The 19,245-nt window shown below is 45.9% G+C and overlaps 2 protein-coding genes and 1 long non-coding RNA gene across 8 annotated transcripts in view; 1 reads left to right on the plus strand and 2 right to left on the minus strand.

Annotated features, from left to right (window-relative positions):
- ADHFE1 (alcohol dehydrogenase iron containing 1) overlaps nucleotides 1-11,683 on the minus strand; it is a 33,467-nt gene extending 21,784 nt beyond the window's left edge. For 5 of the 6 annotated variants that reach the window (XR_005017058.1, XR_005017059.1, XR_005017057.1 and 2 more), the window contains exons 1-6: nucleotides 11,616-11,683; nucleotides 5,280-5,317; nucleotides 3,423-3,469; nucleotides 2,062-2,115; nucleotides 1,517-1,671; nucleotides 1,174-1,370 (exon numbers count right to left, since the gene is read on the minus strand). Coding sequence is in view for 3 of the 6 variants with exons in the window: in XM_036830640.1 (XP_036686535.1) it covers nucleotides 1,174-1,370; nucleotides 1,517-1,671; nucleotides 2,062-2,115; nucleotides 3,423-3,469; nucleotides 5,280-5,317; nucleotides 11,616-11,671 (547 nt within the window). In the remaining 3 variants the exon portion in view is untranslated. The remainder of the gene's footprint in view (nucleotides 1-1,173; nucleotides 1,371-1,516; nucleotides 1,672-2,061; nucleotides 2,116-3,422; nucleotides 3,470-5,279; nucleotides 5,318-11,615) is intronic. The other variant, XM_036830639.1, reaches the window with a different exon arrangement.
- Nucleotides 11,684-13,149: 1,466 nt separating this feature from the next.
- On the minus strand, nucleotides 13,150-14,924 carry RRS1 (ribosome biogenesis regulator 1 homolog). The gene has a single exon (XM_036830952.1). It carries the CDS (start codon nucleotides 14,812-14,814, stop codon nucleotides 13,684-13,686), a length of 1,131 nt encoding a protein of 376 aa, XP_036686847.1. The 5' UTR covers nucleotides 14,815-14,924; the 3' UTR covers nucleotides 13,150-13,683.
- A 139-nt stretch (nucleotides 14,925-15,063) lies between these two features.
- LOC118883812 overlaps nucleotides 15,064-19,245 on the plus strand; it is a 92,715-nt gene continuing 88,533 nt past the window's right edge. Inside the window, exon 1 of the long non-coding RNA XR_005017094.1 lies at nucleotides 15,064-15,148. This is a non-coding gene — a long non-coding RNA (uncharacterized LOC118883812). The remainder of the gene's footprint in view (nucleotides 15,149-19,245) is intronic.

Raw genomic sequence — 19,245 nt, forward strand, 5'->3', positions numbered from 1 at the left:
GCTTAAGCAGCTGCAGTTGGGAATTCAAAAGCAGGCCTCTCGGCATCTCTGGGAAGAAAACTCGTATTTGCCGTCTCTAAAAGACATCTTTATTCCCTCTTGGCAGCAAGAACAGTAACACTCTGCCTTTGCCGGACTCTGCGGTTTTGTAGTTCTGTCAAGTTTCTAAACTTTACTAATCACCCCTCTGTGTGATGCCGACACAGTTTCACCAGAGGGTTCCATTTGCCAGACATCAATTATGCTGCTCCCTGCTGATCACTCATTCACGTCAAAGCAGTTCATCTGCTGTCGACTCACTCCTGCCCCATCACAGGGCCTGTTCACAGTGGGAGTAGGAGAGCGGGAGGAGAGAGGACAAGACTTTAAACTGGTATTTTCCTGGGGTTGGGGGTGGTGGGATGAAATGGGAGGTTGGGATTGACATGTATACACTAATGTGTATAAAATAGATAACTAATAAGAACCTGCGGTATAAAAATAAATTAATTAAATTTTTTTAAAAAACTGATATTTTCCAGCTAGTGCATTTTAGCTGTAAGACTTTAGACAGTGTATGCTGACAGCCATAAATTGGGAGGGAAGACAAGACAGAAAGATCCCAAGGTCTGTGTGGAACAGACAAGCGATCCTAATTTGGATGTGCGTGTCTGTGCCCTGGGCAGCCACAGAGCGGGTGTCGCCCAGAGTGACGAGGCCACGCTGGCCACATGTCCCAGGGCAGAAACAAAGCCCCAGGTCAGCTGAGGAGCCATTAGGTGGAAGAAAGGGTTGAGTCAACATCAGAAAAATAAAAGGGAACGTTCCCCTTAAACTCCACAGTGGCTGGCAAAGTGGGACAAAACCGAGAGGGGCTCAGAAGACAAACCTGCCCACAGGAGGATCTAATAATCTATAGACGATGACCTTCCCTTCTCTTCCACATAGTGACTTCATAGCTTAACTCTGCAAACTTTCCTACTACTGACCCAAATTTTCTCTGTCTGTGCAATAATGAAAATCAGAATTTTAAACATGAATGAATTGCTCTCTGTTTCGATCTCCAAACAAGGTACTATATGGAAATGAAGAAATCAGGAAACTTTGGAAAAACATACACCCAAAAATTACTGCCTTGTGTCTTTCCTGAGGCCTTTTGCCAGTTGCAAAATAAAAGAGACAAACAGTCTTTACCTGCAATCAGAGGCTTAAGAGGCGCAGTCACAGGCTTTCCCTTCCCAATGGGGGCGTTGACGTAGTCCAGGAAATCAGAGTCAGGGCTGGATGCATACAGATTAGCGGCTTTGCAGGTGTCTATGGTGGAGCCGCCACCTACGGCCACGTAGGCATCAAAAGCTCCCCTTCTGGCAAATTCAATAGCTTCCATGAAGCTTGGAGAAGGGAAAATAAAGGCCATATGTCGGGTTTTTCAGAAATAAATTGCCGTGCCATTAAATAAGGCCTGGGGCAAGTTTCAATCAACACTGGTATGTGTTGGCTTCTGCTTAAAGTAAATTTAACGACAATCAAAGAATACCTTCTATCGGTTGGTTCCACCCTCACATTATCATAAACCTTAAAGTTTATGCCATTCTTCACGAAGGAATCCATCACTGTCTGTACAGGAGGGAGTTGGGAGAGGTTCTTGTCTGTCATCAAACAAACATTTTTAGCACCCATGTTTTGTAGGTCCTACAATAACAAAAATAATGTATAAGTTAGGTTTGATTACACTAGAAATGTAATAGATACTTCTGGCAAACTTAACATTGAGTCCAAAACAAAAGACTCAACTGCTGTCAATTTGTACTTGTTTTAAAATATACAGGGACTTACCTGGTGGCGCAGTGGATAAGACTCCGCACTCCCAATGCAGGGGGCCTGGGTTCGATCCCTGGTTAGGGAACTAGATCCCACATGCATGCTGCAACTAAGAGTTTGCATGCCACAACTAAGGAGCCTGTGTGCTGCAACTAAGACCCGGCATAACCAAATAAATAAATATGTTTTTTAAAAAGCCTAAATAAAATAAAATAAAAGTAACATTTATAGTAGAAGACTGTAGAAATCTTAAATACTTGCCATGCCCACTTCCTTTGTAACTCCTGCTCCATATCTAATATTTGAAACAGCCATCTGAAAATAAAGAAAAGATTTAGGTGATGGGTGTTTAGAGAGTTGGTCATTTCATTTCTAAAACCCTGAAATGGTTCCCCATTGTCTAGAGAATAAAGTATATATTCCCCAGCATGGCCTTCTAGGTCATCGCATCTGGCCTCACACTCATCATACTTCTTTAAGCAAACGTTGGCTCCAGTCACACTGGAATTATGTATTTTTCCCCAAATATATCATAATCTCTCAATTTTTCCCTCAGCTTGAAATGCTTGCCTCTTCTTGCCTCCACACGTAAATGAACAAATATCTTATTTTCCAATGTAAATATTGTTATCTTTGTGTATTTTTAGTGCCTTCATTCACTCCCCCAACCATTCATCTATCCAACCACCCTTGCATGCGTGTATCCATCCATCCATCCATCCTCCCATCCAACCAACACTACTGAGTATCTGCTATGTCCCAGGCATGTGCTAGGCTCTGGTAACACAACTATGAACAAGAGAAACATGGCCTCATAACGTTTACAGCTGAGAGAAGAGCTTTTATACCAATGCATGATGGGTCGCTTTTGGCCTGAAGACATGTTTTGTTTGATTGATGTTATGTTTAAATTTCTTCTTCTCTTTTTTTTTTTTTTCTTGGTTTCGATAATAACTCTTATTATCTAATTAGAAATAAAAAGCAATGTGACCATCTGGATTTCTATCTCTCTTGAATAATCGGGCAGCACTGGGCTGCATTCCAGTGTGGTTGCAATCACAGGGGGCTGAGGGCAGGCTGCACCCTTGAGATGGGCCTGTGCTCTCAGCAAACTCAGCACCATCCTCCCCCAGCCTGCTGCTGGAATGACTAACTGTCAGACCTCTGGTCACATTTTAATTTATGACCCCTGAACTAGGAGGAGACAGGGATTTATACAAATAATTATGTAATTACAGTATGATAAAAATTCATCGGAATTAACTGTTCCGTTATTCTTGCTTCAACCGATTATTTGAACCTCTTTTGGGGTTGTTATAATTACAAAACTAAAGAAGATTTATCATACAACATATAAGTTGGAGAGTTCATAGAACTGGGAATTTGCTCTATTTTAATGGCTGTACAGAAAACAGTATTCTACACATTACTTGTGTTATCAGAAGATTTATATTCCATTATCCTGACAAAGTACTTTGCTGAATAGGTGCTGATCAAATAATAAGGTTAGGGAACATCTATTAATAACAGAATTCAAATGAGATAATAATGCATTAGCAAAATACTCTGATTGTACTTTTTTCAAGTCATTCATAAAAGAAAGAATGAATGATTAAATCTACCTCAAAGGCATAATCTGTTGTTTTCCCAGAAGGTGAAAGTCCAGGAGCTAGAAATGTAAAAATTAGCATCAGAGTAGGCCTCAAAAACAGAGCAAAAATATTGTCATTTGATAGTGAATTGGGTTTTCAGCAGTGAATATAAACACTTCCCTTGAAGCCTTACCTAAAATACATTTTTCAGGTTTCATTGTTGCCTATTAGATTAAAATTAAAACCTGCATTTTAAGAGAATGTAATGCTAGCTTGATGCAGATCGTGTGAAAATAAAGTTACTTAAAATCTTTTCTCCGTTGAAATTAAAATATACTTTTGAAAACATAATGTGTAAAAATCCACTAGAAAAAAATCCTCTAGACTCAATTCAATTATTATTAGAGAACAACTATTAGTAAATTCATTAATTAGAGTCCTGCTTACACTTCTTATAGCAACTGTGATAATTTATTTAAGTTAAGATTTTCTCTATGGGGGGTACTTATCACAGTGAGATATTTATATTTCTCAAGCTTATACATGTAAACTATTTAGTTTTCTTCGGGAAATTTAAAAATTTTTATAAACTGATATTTCTTTACAAAATATCAGGTTATGGCAAAAATGATTTTCTGTTATATTGGAACAATAAGAGGGCTCTACTTAGTGGGTTTTATCTTTGTTTTCATCTACTTATTTTTATCAGTCTTGACCAGTCGTAAGATTGAAAAATGTGTACAGAACAATTTTTACTACCATTTTTTTTTTTTTTTACAAGACAAAGAGACCACAACGGGACCAAAATCTACCTTTGGCAAGGGTATCCTTAATCATAATCCAAATTTCTTTGATCTCAACAGGCTTTAAAGAAATAATCTATTACTCCTGTTACTAAAATTTAGGAAAAGACATAAATTGGATCCTAGAAAACACTGAGATTATCTTTCTGTAAATTACTAATTTTATAGCCCCAAATAGGAAAATTACTGATTCTTTGTTGAAACCAATTAAGAATTGCAGAAAATCAGCTGAAGACAAAATTCTGCATGTGTCCATGACGGCCTGGAAGGCACGGCATGCTTCTGCTTAGTGGATGGCTGTTAATGACTGGGGTGGGGTGGGGTCCCTTGGCTGGTCCTGAAGGATGAGTCACTCTCTAGGCAGGAAAAAGCCCTCAGTTAGTTACTCTATCTGTTCTAATCCCAACAGGCTTCTTTGTGAGTTTCTGCTTAGGATCCTGTGTGGGCAGGCCCCTCCCTTCCATCCCGTACCACTGTTTAGATTTGACCTTTTCTCCTAAGAGGTGAAATCTGTTTTTGTGTCAGTATAATTCATGTGACATTCTGAGGACACGTTGAAGCTACAGTGAGCTGCCCACTGCTCTGTGGACAATGGAGCTGGTAAGAATTAAGATGTTTGTAGGAACTGAAAACTTTTGTCATTTTTAATTATTAAGAAATAGAGTGTTATTTAAAAAATTGATCCACACAAATTTTTTCCATCTGGGAACCACATTGTTCTTCAGACTCTTTTTTGGGGATGTATTAGAACCTTTCAAAGATTTCATCTTGATTAATTCTGTTTGATGAACTCAGACAACCCTAAAATCCTATTTGTGTCACCACTTTTAGCTTTGGCAAATAATTCTGTTTAAAAGAGAAAGACATTGTAAATAGCATTAAATATATATTTGAGCCAAAAACATAATCAGTAGCATACATTCAGCTGAGATAGTATAATTAGAACTACATACTACCAATTTCAAGTGAAAATTTTCACCAGTCTTCCTATCACATGCCTTGATTCTCTTACTTTACACTTTGCCCAAACGTCTTGCCAACAGTGGAAACTGAAATTGTGGCTAAACACAAAATGTACTATTACCTTGGGAGTAAGTATGAGAATGACTTGGGCACTGGCATCTAGGGAAACGAAAAGAAAGAGTAGCGTGAAACCAGAAAACCAGAATATAAGAAGCCTTAAAGTAACACACATTGCATTCTGGTCTTAAGAGGCTATCAGAGTAGTAGCTACAGCAAACACCCCACGATAGAAAAAGCCAGACATCACCATGGACAAAAAAGTTGACTCGGAGTCTCCAGCATTGTAGGATCGTTCTTCCACGAATTATTGAAGCTATAGTTAAATGACTGCGGGGAGCTGGGATGAGCGCTCTGGGGCTACAAGAAGGATTAAGGAAGGATCCCCCGCCCCCGTCCCCACCGGCAGGCCAGGCGAGGCCCCGGGGCGGGCGCTGGACTCCCCCCGGCATCGCCCGAGGGCCTCTCCGGCCGGGCACCCGAGGCCTCGCTGCGCGCTCTCCCAAAAGACTTGTGTCCGCTTCCCGGCTTCATCGGGTTTATTCCCGGCGGCCGCTGCCGCCTCGGGACCTACATGTACGCAGCAACTCGCAAACCCATTCTGGCGACTCCGGGGGACCCGAGGAACCGGCGCGGAGAGCGATAGGACTGAGACCTTGGCTTTTTGCTGGCTGTCCACTGGAGACTGCCCTCCGTTCCTAGATGGCACCTGGGATTCATGGGCCAGCAAGGCCACTTACTTCATCAGGTCAGCAAGGAGAGTCTCCAGAGCGAACCTGCTAGCAAGATGGAATCTCATATAACGCAAGGCATACACAGAGGAAGATCGTGTGAAGGCACAGAGAGAAGACGGCCATCTACAAGCCAAGGAGAGAGACCTCAGAAGAAACCAACCCCGCTGACACCTTTGATCTCAGACTTCTAGCTTCCTGATTTGTGGAAAAATAAATTTCTGTTGTTTAAGCCCCCCCAAAAAGATGGGGTCTCAGCTCTTCCTAGGTTAGGAGCTTTGGCCAAATTGACACAGTGTTAACTACTCGCACCTCATCCCCCCCATCCTTCGCCCCCGGAGCTTTCCGTGTTATTTTGTAGCATTGTCTTCAGGGTGTTTCGTTTTTCTTCCAACAGGCTTTGGGCCGTTTCCTCCGTAGCCCTCGGTGGGCCTGCAGGCCACCCTGGTCACCCACCACCTCGCGCCTCCGTCCCTTCTCAGCTCCACCCTCCGGGTCCGCATAAATTACTGTCACCTACTGTCACACCTGTCACCTTCTTCTCACCGAATCCCTCACCCCGGCTCAGCTCTCAGTCCGCTCCTCTACGGATTTCCCACGTCCTCCTCTTTCGAGACTTTCCCTCCCTTGACCTCCGTATCCCTTCCTGTCCTGGTCGCCTCCGATTTCTTGGACGGTCCCTTCTCCGGCTTCTCTTCCTGCTGTTCGCCGTCCGATTGAGCCTCTCAAAAGGGTTTATGTTTCTCTCTATTGCCCAGGGGACCCTGTCCCGGTGGGTCCAGTAGGTACGTGCGTACATACCACCCCCCCTGCCCCCCGCCTGCAAACTTAGAATGAACACATCTGAGAGGGGAAAGGGGGAAGGAAGGAAAAGGGTTAAACTCAATGACGGTCAAGATCTCAAAAACTGTGAATTAAGTGAAAACGGGCGTGGGCGGGTGTGAGCGCCACCATGAGCCGAGGCTGCCATCTGGTGGGCACGGCTGAGAACGCCACGTGGAATTGTTTCCCAAGAGCATCCAGGCGGGTCTGAGCCATCGGCCGGCTCCCGCAGGGGAACCGGCATTAGGCAAGGCCCTGGCGTTGTCCTTCACAGGGCACTACTTTCGAGGTCTTTCCCTGCTTTACGCCCCTCCAGGACAAGAAAAGAGACTCAAAGGGAAGGAAAAATCCAAACTTGAAGCTATCCAACACGAAGGACCGTGGGAGCACAGGCTTCCTTCCACCCATCCCTTCTTTTTATTATATATTTTTCAAGTTTTCAGGCTACCTCAATTCGTCATTCCTACTCCTTAGTTGTGGTCTGAATCCCAACCCCTCTTGCCTTCTTGGGACCTCCATCTGTTCTGTATGTCAGATGCTTGCTCACCTCTGGTTCTCTCCTCCTTGCCTACAACCACTGACTCCATTTTCTCTTCTCCCACGCATCCTTGGCCCCCTGAAATCCGCAGGGTTAGAGCAAGGCTCTTATCTACCCACCATCTGGCTCTGGCACGATTATTCTGGCTTCCCTCCTGGTATCATTAATAAACTGGCCATGCTCTTAGCAAAGGCCAACCTCTCCCTGTGCACTAAACGTCAGCCCTGCTCAGCGACTGAACACATCACTACCAACGGTTCTTCCTTTCCTCTCCTGCGTCATCAAAATCCCCCTCCCCCCAAATCTTATCCATCAGTAGGAAAATGTTGACTTCCGCATATTACATCAACCATCATCCAACAACTTCCTCTTGTCCCCCTTCCCTTTCCCACTGTTGCCCCCGCCTCCCCCCTTCCCTTCAGCCGACTACACCTGCTGTCTCCAATTTCTCTTCTCCCATTCTCTCTGGAACATCTTCCAATGAGCCTTTGCCCCATGACTCCACTGACAAACTTACCAGGTCACGAAGGCCCGCCCCTCGGTGCTAATACACCACTCAGTTCTCAGTTCAGACCTGTCATTTGCATCCTCCCGTTCCCTCCCTCCTCCCTGGAAATACTTTCTTCCCTTGGTTTCCAGGACACAGTTCCCTGGTTTTCTTCTTACTGCACTGGCTGCTCCTGGCCTAGTTTCTTTTCACGCTCTTGACTCTAAATGCTGGAGGGTCCCAGCGTTCAGCCCGTAGATCCTTCTCTTCTCTTTCCACACTCACTCCCTGAGTGACCTCACCTGGTCCCATGGCCTTGATCACCTTCTATGTTGATGACTCCCACTTTAATCTTTCTGTTTAGACCTCTCTCCTGAACTCCAGAATCAACTTCCTACTCGACATCATCACTTGAATGTCTATTAAGCATCTCACATTTTCCCTGAGACTCAGCTCCTGGTCTTCCCCTCAAAGCCTCTTCCTTATCCCAGCTTAATGACAACTTCAACTTTGGTTGTTTAGGCCAAAAAACCTTAGGGTCATCCTTGGCCACCCCGACATGCCCACCGTGTCTCTGGCCTCGTCTCCTTCTCGCTCAGTCTGATCCAGACACCTTGTTCTGAAACCATGCCAGGCATGCTGCACCTCCAGATGCCTCCCCAGAGAGCCACGTGGTTTGCGCCCTCCTTTCACTGGTCCTTCTGCAACAGTTACTTCTCCAGTGAGTGTGCTGAGCTGAGCCCAAAAGCTGTTCTGGTCCTAATCCCTGGACCCTGTCAACATTACTTTGTGTGGCAAGAGGGACTCTGCAGATGTGTTAAGGATCTTGAGATGGAGAGATTACCCTAGATTATCTGAGTGGGCCCTGAAGGTAATCACAGTGTCCTTCTAAGAAAGAGGCAGAGGGAGATTTGACACAGAAGAAGGCAATGTGACCGCTGAAGTGAGGTGCTACGTTGCTGGCTGTGAAGATGGAGGAAGGGGCCACCAGCAAAGGAATGCAGGCGCTGCAGCTCTAGAAGTTGTTAAAAGCAAGATAATGGACTCTGCCCTAGAGCCTCTGAAGGGAATGTGGCCCTGCCGACACCTTGATTTGGGCCCAGGAAAACTGATTTTGGACTTCTGAACTCCAGAACTGTAAGATAATAAATGTGTGTTGTTTTAAGCCACTGAGTTAGTGGTAATTGGTTACAGCAGCCTCAGGAAACTAGTAGTTGAGGTTTTCTCTGTCTTCTTTACAATTGCATCCTCTCCCCCAACACCCCATCCCCCCTTGCTTTCGCTTTCTCTTTAGTACCTATCTGCATCAAATATACTCTAAGTTTTACTTACTAGTTTATTGTTTATTATCTGCCCTGCCTGACCCCCCCGCCCCCCCCCTCCCCAACAACACACGCACACACTTAAGCCCCATGGATGTTAGGCTGTTTGGTTCCCTGTGGTACCCCGGGGATGAGAGCACTGCAAACTGTCCTTCCCTCCTTCCCTTCCTTCCTCTCACCTCTTTGGTCACACCTCCTATCCTTTAATGCTGGTTCCTTTTCCGGCAGTCAGAGTGCAAATCCAAGTGCCTAAAGAGGCCAGCAGGTAATGGAAATGAGGCCAGAGCAGCTGGCTGTCAGCACAGCTGCCGTGTGTGTGGACTGAGTGGTGGGCTGCCCTGGGGTGGAGGGAGTTGTCTCTCAGGAAGCTGGAGTGCTGCCCCGTCCAAAGCAGGTGGGCACAGCTTCACCTCAGCTCCGGCAGACTTTCCCCAGGCAAAACGTGGGCCCAGTGGTACCATTTCCCAATTTTCCAAGATTTTTACCTGCAATCTCTCTCTTTCTACATGGGATTAAAAAAAAAAAAAATGCACAGAACAAAGCACCATACAGTAATGCTCCCCAGGACTTCATCCTCAGCCCTTTTCTTCTAGGAATACAGTTTGTCAAGGCCTTTGCTTCTACATCCGTGGTGTCAACTGCCCTCTATATATGGGTGTGCTTCCAACTCGCTCCTGAGCTCCAGAACAATGTATTCAGTTACCTGCTCGGGGTCTTCACCTGGATGTACCTGAGGCATGTCCAACTCAAAATGATTATCATCTTCCTCCTAAAGTTTACAGTCCCTACATTGGTAAATGGCCCCACTGTTTACCGATGCCCCAGCCAGAAACCTCCACTTCTCCTGTCTCACTAATCAGATACAAAATCCTGCTGATTCTAACCGATTTTTCTTGCATCTCAGTATCTCTTACATCTACCTTCTTGTACCCACTGCCGCTCCTTGGTGCCTTTTAGCTGGAGCCTGACAATTACCTCGTCTTTCCTCTCCACTGCCACCAGAAAGCTTCAACTTAATTCTAATCATGCCACACTCCTTTGCATGCAGCTATTCCAAAAACATGTTCTACGTGACATTGGTTCCAAGGGATATGAATGGGGTTGCTTGATAAAGAGTTCTGTGATGACACAGGTTTGGAACAAAGAGTTTAAATACAGCTAAACTTTTTTTTTTTTCTTCCCTGCAGGAGTTCTCAGGGCCCTTCGTGTGCTGACGTATATCCTGACTCTCCATAGGGTGATGCAGCAGTTGGTTAGTTTCCCAAACTTATTTGGCCATGGGATTCTTTTTTTCATGGGGCATCTCAAAGAGTATGTTTCACAGTGAGGACTATTGCTTCAACAGCTTTCTATTATCTACAGGACACAATTAAAATTCCTTAGCATAGGACTGAGAACAAGGACAGTGAAGCCAGAACACTTGGGTCCAGATTATGGGTGTGCCACTTGCTTAGTGTATGACACTGGGCAAATTATTTTTCTCCATGCCTTTATTTCTTTATCTGTAATAGGATAATAATACAGCTTGGCATAGCGTTGTCATAAGGATCACAGTTATTAGTAGTAGTACATGTAAAGTGTGTAGGACAGCGCCCTGTGCTTGGTAAGTGCCCAGTAAATTTGGCTATTTTCTAATTCGTGGTCTTTTGCCATCTGTTTTTTCTTTCCTCACGTCCTCCTATAAAGGTAGGTCCAATCTTTAGCTACTTTTAGATCCTGGAACTACGGCTTTTGCCTCTGGTGTTGCTCTTCCCTTTGCCTGAAATTCCTCTCTAGTCCCCTCCTTTCCCCCTATTTATCTCCACCTGTTAGCTCATGTTTTACCCCATGTGTTCCCAGGCGGACTTGTACACCTGCACATTCAACTAGTATTTATCAGGCAGCTACTATGTACCCGGCATTTCTGGAGGGCGAGTCAGACGTGTCATAACGTTTAATACCCTGACTGCCCTGTACATGGCAGGGAGTCAAGCTCCTGGTGATTTCTCTCATCCCTCTCTTTCTCCTACACCCTCTGTCCGCTGCATTCTGCAGAGGCCCGTTTCACTCCTGTCCCCTCATGCAATTCCCTGCTAGACTTTGCTGCAGAGTCTTTCGTCTTTGTATCCCCGGCACCTAGAATAGTTTTGGGCACATTACATACCCCCGATACATATGTGTTGATTGGATACATGCATTTCTCTGGGTCACTGTTCCAAGCTCTCCGCTGCCTGCGTAGATCTGGGACCAGGCGCTCTCCTCTCTGGGCCTTACTTTCCTAAACCGCAGATCAGGCAGAGGAATAGCAGCCTCACCGCGCCGCGCTTGGCGGTTTGGCTGCTTGGCTGCTTGGCACACAGCGCCGTCCAGGCCGCCGCGCACTGCGGTACGCGGTCCCCAAATTCTCAAAAGTGACACGAGGAAGAACGTGCCGGCCCGGGCGGGTTGCTCCCCGGGGGCTGCGTGGGCTCGGCCGCACCCTCCGATCCCCTGCCCGCCAGCCCGCGCCGCCCGCACTCACGCTGCGCGTTGCAGTTGCCTCAGCAAGTGCGCTACTCTGTCGCGAGGAGCGGCCATGGCTGCGCGGAGTGCTCCTCTCCGCGGCCCCGCCCCCTCCGCCGCCGGCCAATCCCGGCCGCCGCCTCTCCTCCGCCCACCCCCGCCGCGCCCGCCCACCCGCGCCGCGGTCTCCGGCGCCAGCGACAGCCCTTGGCGGAGGACCGTTTTCCCACCAGTCGGAACTACGAGTGCCCCAGCTGCAAAGTCTCACCATCCACCTTTGAAATTGCCACACAGGTAACTGCTCCGTAGGGATTTGGGGTACTTTCCTAAGTCTCTATATAAAACGCTCCATTTCACAAGTCGGGGACGTGGGGAAAGGGAGAAACAAGGGCATTCTTTTTCCACTCTGACTCCTTTAAAATGCTATTTTGGCTTCTCAGAGTATTTTCGGAATAAATTAAGACATTGCATTTAAATTTGTTTTAACGGTAAACAAGAACTTTGCAAAAAGCCCGAGGGTCTTTTTTTTTTTTTTTTTTACAAGGCCAGTATTGCGTCCAACTGCTAGATCAAGTCACAAAACGAAAGCCAGAAAAATTCCCAAACAAAACAGTAACAACAACAAAAAATCCCGGACAGTTGAGAAGAATTTAAAAGGTGTTAAATGGTCTATGAATGGTTTGGCTTTTGATGAAGTTGTTCAGGATACCCATTAAATGGTTTTATCAGTAGTTAAAAAGTTTCCACGGTTATGTGGGGAGAGCCAGGGATTAGCAGCTCCAAGTTTCCAGGTCCCAGTGGAAACAATGATCAATGATGGCAAAGTTAACTTTATCACAAAGTATTTTAAGACAGTAACAATTGAACATCTGTGTTTTAGTAACCTATTATGAAATCTGAATTAATCTTTTCTTTCCTAGCAATTTCTAAAAGTAACTTATAAAGAGACAACACTGAAAAAATGAGACAAACGATCTCTCAATTTTAATTTCCTATCAATTGTCAGACCAAAAAGCAAGAGTAGAGTGGCTCCCCAGACCTATAACAGCAGCAAAAAAGCACTACCGCCCCCCATTCTAGATGTACTATGAATCCTTTTCAGGAGATATTTATTTTTACGAAGATGAGTTACTGATATCAATTAGGGAAAGAGACCCAGAATAGCTGTAAACATTTCACCTCCTAATCAAACCAGCTCAGGTCAATTTGACAAATGAATCAAAAGGTAATGTTCCAAGTAAGGACTTTGTTTCTTTCTCTCTTCCCCAAACAGACCTACCTGAAGCTTTAAAAAAACTGGGGACGTAGATGTTGATAAAGATTTAAGTATAAAATTAGGATTAATGAGGATTATTACTATTATTTAGTGAAGCCCCAGTTTATCATTTACAGCAAATTAATGTTTTCAGTGTTGAAAGAGGCACCAGTTGTCCTACACTTTCAATATTATATCTGATACCAAAAGAAGTATGAGCTTTTCTAATAAAAGTGGTCTCGCTGAAATCATAATTTAGCTGCTATGCTTTCTAGAAAGTAAATGAAAATAATCTGTGCCAGGTATCCAGGTCATAAGCTTTACTTAAGATTTGTACCAGTAGCCAAAAAGTTAAAGGCAACATTACACACAGACAGTTCTATTAAATAACCTTTACAACAGTTCTGAAAATGTAACCTGTCTCCCTCCTTTGATAAATACACAAGCTTGTTATCAAAATAATACAGAAACCAATCTATTAAAAGTCTCTGAAATATGACCAGCTCTCTCCCTTACACCCCATCCAAAGTTTAAAGAGAAAAAAAAAAAAAATGGCTGTTTAAAAACAGAACTCACTCCTAGTTTCCACATTCTTTCCCTAATTCGTATGTCCTTAAATACATCCTTTAATCTCCAGCAAAAGTTTTAGTTGTGGGAAATGCATTAATTTGTCGAATCAAACATTTACAACCATCTTCAGAGGAAGGCAAGCCTAGCCCTTTAACCTGAAGCTCGATGCAGGCAGCGGCCCCATCTTCTGCATCCCTCTACTGTACCTAGAACTTAACATCAAGTACAGTTCTTGGTTTACAAGCAGGTCCGAGGGTGAAATTTACTTCCTCCTCTTTCCTCCTTGGTGTTGCCCTCCTTTTCTCTTGCCACTCAAGCCAGGCCGCCCGGAATTCATCTTGCCTCCCAAGCCCCCTTTCCTCTTCCCTCCTTGGCTGGGTGGGCCCCCTTTCCTCGTCCCTCCTTGGCTGGGCGGGCCCCCTTTCCTCTTACCCCCAGGACCCTGTCGGCCCCCCTTTCTCTTGCCCTTCTGACTCATTTTCCTCCTCTTAGCCGCCTCTTCCTGGTCCTCCTCCCTCATCTGCTTATTGGTGGCCCTCGTAACGTCCAACTGAGGCTTCTTGCTGTTCATTATTCGCAGCATCTCCAACTGGCTCTTTTTCTCGGCTGCAAAGTCCCCGAAAAGAGGCTGAAACTTCCTCTTCTTTCCAGAGACCCGGGGCGCCTTCTCCTTGGGCAGGCGCTCCTGGAAGCGCCCCACAGAGGCGGTGGAGACCTTGGCCACCTGCACGGCGCGGCCCAGCTCCTCCTTACTCTGGTGTCCGGTAGGGTGCAGGCCGGCCGCGCTGGGCAGCTGCCTCTTGTGCGCGCGGGCCAGGTTACGCAGCCGGTTCAGCTCGTTCTTGGCCACCCGTTCCTTCTTAGCCTGAATGCGCTTGGCGAACTGGTCCTCCATGGGGTCGGCATTCCCGGGCACCTCGATCAACCATTCCTTGGTGTCGTCGCGGGCGCGCTGGTAGCCCCAGCGGCGGCGCCACTGGCCGCTCCCCTCGTCCCACACCAGGTTGGTCTTCTTCTTGGGACGGATGCCCTTGAGGCGCGCAAACTGCTGCCAGCGTGTAAGCGGCCGCGGCCGGGGCACCGGCTTCTCGCGCGGCAGACGAGTGGTGGGCTCCGGTAGCCGCGCCACCAGCGCCTCCTCCACACGATCGGTGGGCAGCTGCCACAGCTGGTTGATGAGCAGCTGCGTGTTGTCCCGCGCCAGGGCCCGCAGCTCGGCCTCCTGCGTGGGTCCCGCGTGCCGCAGCCCGGTCGGAGGGTTCCGGTCCGAGGCCAGCAGGTTACCCAGGTCGAACTCCAGCTCCAGTTCCTTGTGCACCGTGATGCGCTGCAGCTTCTCTGCCTCGTCCCGCTCCGCCTTTGCCAGCAGCTCCTCCACGCTCTGGCCCTCCATGGCTCCGGCTCGGCTCCCTCTCTCTGGGAGACAGTTGCAATCACTTCTCTGCCAGCTAGGTTCAAGCCCCGGCACTACAACCACGTGCGGTCGCCCAGACGCTCGTCCCGGAAGAGAAAGCTCCGCTTCCGGGACACCCGGAAGGGACTCACAATGCCGGCAACCCAAGGAAAGGCCGGCAGAGGGCGGTGTTGGAGAGCAAATGGGATTAGAGGCGGCCCTTGGGCTCGAGCCCGGATGTAGGCGGAGTAGGCGCGCGGAGCCCAGACTGCGGTGCACGTTTTGGGGACCGCAGATTAAGGGGGTCCCGGAGCGACTGTGTTACAGTTTAAGTGTAAGTCAGTTCTCAAGGTGTTTAGCCAATCAGCTCTTCTTAGGACTTGACAAATTATTTTTCGCCAGAACCCTGACCTGTTCATGGGGGTCCGGCGTGTGGGCCGAGAAAGACACTTCCCACAGGTGTACGTAAAGCTACGTGTAGACGAGGGCTTGGTTTGCTCTGGGAGTGAGCGGACCTGGCAGTTAGACCGCCCTGAGTGGGCGAGCTGACATCTGGTCCCCGGAGCCCTGGGCCGCATCCTCTGCTGGCTTGTGGCAGAAGAGCGCCGGGCTCTGCCATGAGACTGCCTGGATTCCGACCTTGACTGCACTAGTGTTTGACCTTCAGCTGTTTAACTTCTTTGGGCCTATTTTAAAACCTGTACGATGGGGATACTAATAGTACCTGCCTCTTAGGGCTGCCATGAAGATAAATGAGTTAATATGCTCCCAAGGGAGCTTACACAGAGGTCTGGAGCCTATGAGTGCTCAATAAATGTGAGCTAAGTACCAATTATTATTTAATCTTCATAATGGCTCTGGGAGCTATGCTGAAAAGGCAATCTTATACAGTGATTAAGCACCAGGTTCTTTTTTTTTTAAATTTATTTATTTATATTTATTTTTGGCTGTGTTGGGTCTTCGTTTCTGTGCGAGGGCTTTCTCCAGCTGTGGCGAGCGGGGGCCACTCTTCATCGCAGTGCGCGATGTCGCGGACTCTGTTGTTGCGGAGCACAGGCTCCAGATGCACAGGCTTAGCAATTGTGGCTCACGTGCCTAGTCACTCCGCGGCATGTGGGATCTTCCCAGACCAGGGCTCGAACCCACTGGCAATCCCCTGCATTGGCAGGCAGATTGTTAACCACTGCGCCACCAGGGAAGCCCTGAGCACGAGGTTCTTGAATCAAACTCCTAGAATAACATCTGAGTTTATTGTATCCACATTGGACAGGTTGTTTAACTTAAGTCCTATTCATAAGTTGATAAATTTGGGGCATTAGTTCCTGGTACATAGTAAGCACCATATTCCAAAGGCAGGCTCAGTAAAATGACTTGTCTAAGATTTTACAACTAGGAAGTGTGGGAGCAGGAGGTATCTTAACTGTGACTTTAAGATTACATACATATTCTCTGCAATTTCTTATAGGCTCTTGATGCTGGAAAAGTGTGGTCTGTCGACCAGCAGTATAGCATCACCTGGGAACTCGTTAGAGATGCAGAATCTCTGGCCTCACCCCAGATGTAATGATTCAAAACCTTCATTTTAACAAAATATCTAGGTGATGAATATGTGCAGTCCAGTGTAGGAGGCACTGATGATTGTGTGGTTTACAGGACTTGTTTTCCTTTAATGGGAAGTTGGGATTAGTGAAGAAGGGGTTAGCTGGAGAATTAATCCATAGAAATGGACATAATAGCCGTTAGTTAGGAAATAGATTCAGCTGAGTGTCAGCTAGAGAGGGCTTTAGATACAGCCCCACCTATCACACCTGCCCCCCTGAGTTTGGTCTCTTCTTGAGCTCATTGGCCTTCCTCAGCTCTCCTTTGTTCATTCACTCATCAAACATTTAGTGAGCACATTTTATACCTCAGGAATTGGGCTCTAATATTCTTTCTTCCTCTTTTCTAAAAGCATTTTAAGATTTGCTTGGGTTTTTCTGAGCCTTTGTCTTAACACTCAACACCAAGTCTTTAATACCAGTCATCCCATGGGGCCAAGGCCAGGTCAAAGGTCATATTAGGTAACTTCCTTGACCCTTAAAGCTTTTGGGATTTGCCATAGGAGAGTGTTAAGGACACTGATACGGCTGTTCTGGGCTTGGCTTAGCTTCTGATTCATTCATTCATTTAACAAACATTTGAATGACTACCATGTTTGAGACACTAGATACAAAGATTATCGAGACCTTATGGAACAGTGGGGAAGAAAGAAAGGTTAAGAGAAATTTACAATATGGCATGGTTGGGCCTTAAATAGGAAGTACAGCTGTGTAGAATTTAGCTCCTTTGTCAATCTTCTGAGTTAGGGGAAAAAAAGAGCAGATGTCGATAGGCGTTGGATGGTATTCTCACTGGATGAAATGCTATTTGGTTCGAATCATATAGGTCAGCTCTTAACCGAACTTTAATTGTTTTGTGCTCAAGTGTTTCTTTATAATCCAAGTCGATTTTAATTTCCCTGATGACTGGAGACTGATTTTTACTTCCACTTTGCTGAGCATAGTGCTGGATACATAATAGGTATTCAGTACATGGTTGCTTGAAAGAATAAGCCTAATTTCTAAATTAAAAAGGGATTAATGTTGGCTGTTAGATTCAAGGTGAGCAAAACTAGTAAGACCGGGATTTGGGGCTTTAAAACATATCTTATTGAGGCAGATAGGTATGTGCTGGTCTCCAGCTTGCATTTGTATCATCTTTATGTTGGGCAAGATTGTGCAGTGTTAAGAAAAAGAGAGCTTACCAGGGATGTGCAGATATATGTGAATATAATATAACAGTACGGCAAGAGGTTGTAAATACTGTCTTTTCCTTTTGTTGGTTTTTCCATGTCTTTCTTCCTTTGTCCCATATTGCAGATAGATCCCCAGTTTGGTCATCAGACCCCACTTCTTTTCTCTTTATACCTGCTCTCTATGCCATTTCATCCACTCTCATTGTGTCAGCTGCCACTTCCGTGCAGATGATTCTTAGAGGTACATCTTTCTCCCTTTCCTTTTCAGAGCTCTGGACTCAAATCTCGAACCACCTGCTGGGCTCTTCTACCATACTCTAAACTCAGTGTGTCTAAGACTACATAACACATCATCTTCCTGAAAATTTGCTTCTTCCATCATCCATCCACCTTTTTTCCCCTCCAACAAATGTTTATAGAAGGTTTTTCATGACCAAGGCATTGTGCTGGGCGTTGGGAACACAACGGTTAGTAAAAACAGGCTCAGTTGATGTAATCATCCATTCTAGTCTAGCAAGGCTTGAACCTGTGATGTCATCCTTGGCTTTTCTCTTCCCATCTCTAAATTCAATCGGTCTAAAAGTCCTATTAAATTTGTCTCTGTATTGCTGCTTTCTCATTCCCACTACCGTGACCTAACCCCTAGACTGGGACTCTTCTATCTACTTCTCCCGGTACTCTCTCCACTGTGCTCCTGCCCCTGGCTTTCAGCTGCATGCAGCCAGAGGAGACAGTGACAGAAGATCAGAGGATGTGACGAGGGAGAGGTGAGGGCATGTTTGTCCCTAGCCCTCTGTGGTTATTACTGTGGGTTGGCTGGTTCCTCTAAAAGGCCATAGCTCCAGTCAGGCAGCTCTCTCCATGCAGGCACCCTCTCCCAGCTACTCTAATTATTCCCCTGGTTCCTGCAGGCCTCGGAGTGGTTATGGCTTTTGCCATTGTAGTCCTATCCTTTGTGAATTTCCTTAAGCCATGTCTACATTCTTGTAGTATTGCCCTTGTTGATCTTAAATTACCCAGCTTGACTGCTACCTGTTTCCTGCCAGGACCTTGACTGATACCTGGGGACCTATCCCTGGAGCATCCTAAGAGTTTCCTTACTTCGTTCTCTCTTTGAGCTAGTCTAGAGGATTTATCTTCCACAGATCTGGCCAAATCACTCTTCTCAAAAACTCCCTTCTGTACCTTGTTCTTGGTCTTGGATGTCTGTGATCTGGCCCCAAACTACTCTTTTTACTCACATGGGATGATACTGCTCCTTAGCTTGTTTTCCAGATATTTCTTACCCACTCCTATTTTCCATCTTAGCTATTTTCTAGAGCCTTAAGAACTTTTCTCAAGAAAGGCAAAAATGAGGGACAGGACAGAAAAAGCAACAATTATGTTTTTGTAGCAATGTAACCTATAGGGAGATTCCCCTCCCCCCAACCGTGGGCAAGAAGGTTAAACACGTGAAAGTACTACCTTTCAGGTTCCCTCAAAACACAACTAGTTTAGTCAGTAAAACATTTTTGTAAGCAATTTCTTTCTTCATTCTTTTGATTAACTTAGATTTACTTTCTAAACATTTCTCAGTTGCCCCTTTTGGTAAAGGAAATCATTAGGGATGATTCAACCATTCTTTAATCCTGCTGTGAACATAGTTAATTTGAGTATTT

The sequence above is a fragment of the Balaenoptera musculus genome, chromosome 17, assembly GCF_009873245.2.
Source record: "Balaenoptera musculus isolate JJ_BM4_2016_0621 chromosome 17, mBalMus1.pri.v3, whole genome shotgun sequence".
Taxonomy (NCBI): Eukaryota; Metazoa; Chordata; class Mammalia; order Artiodactyla; family Balaenopteridae; genus Balaenoptera; species Balaenoptera musculus.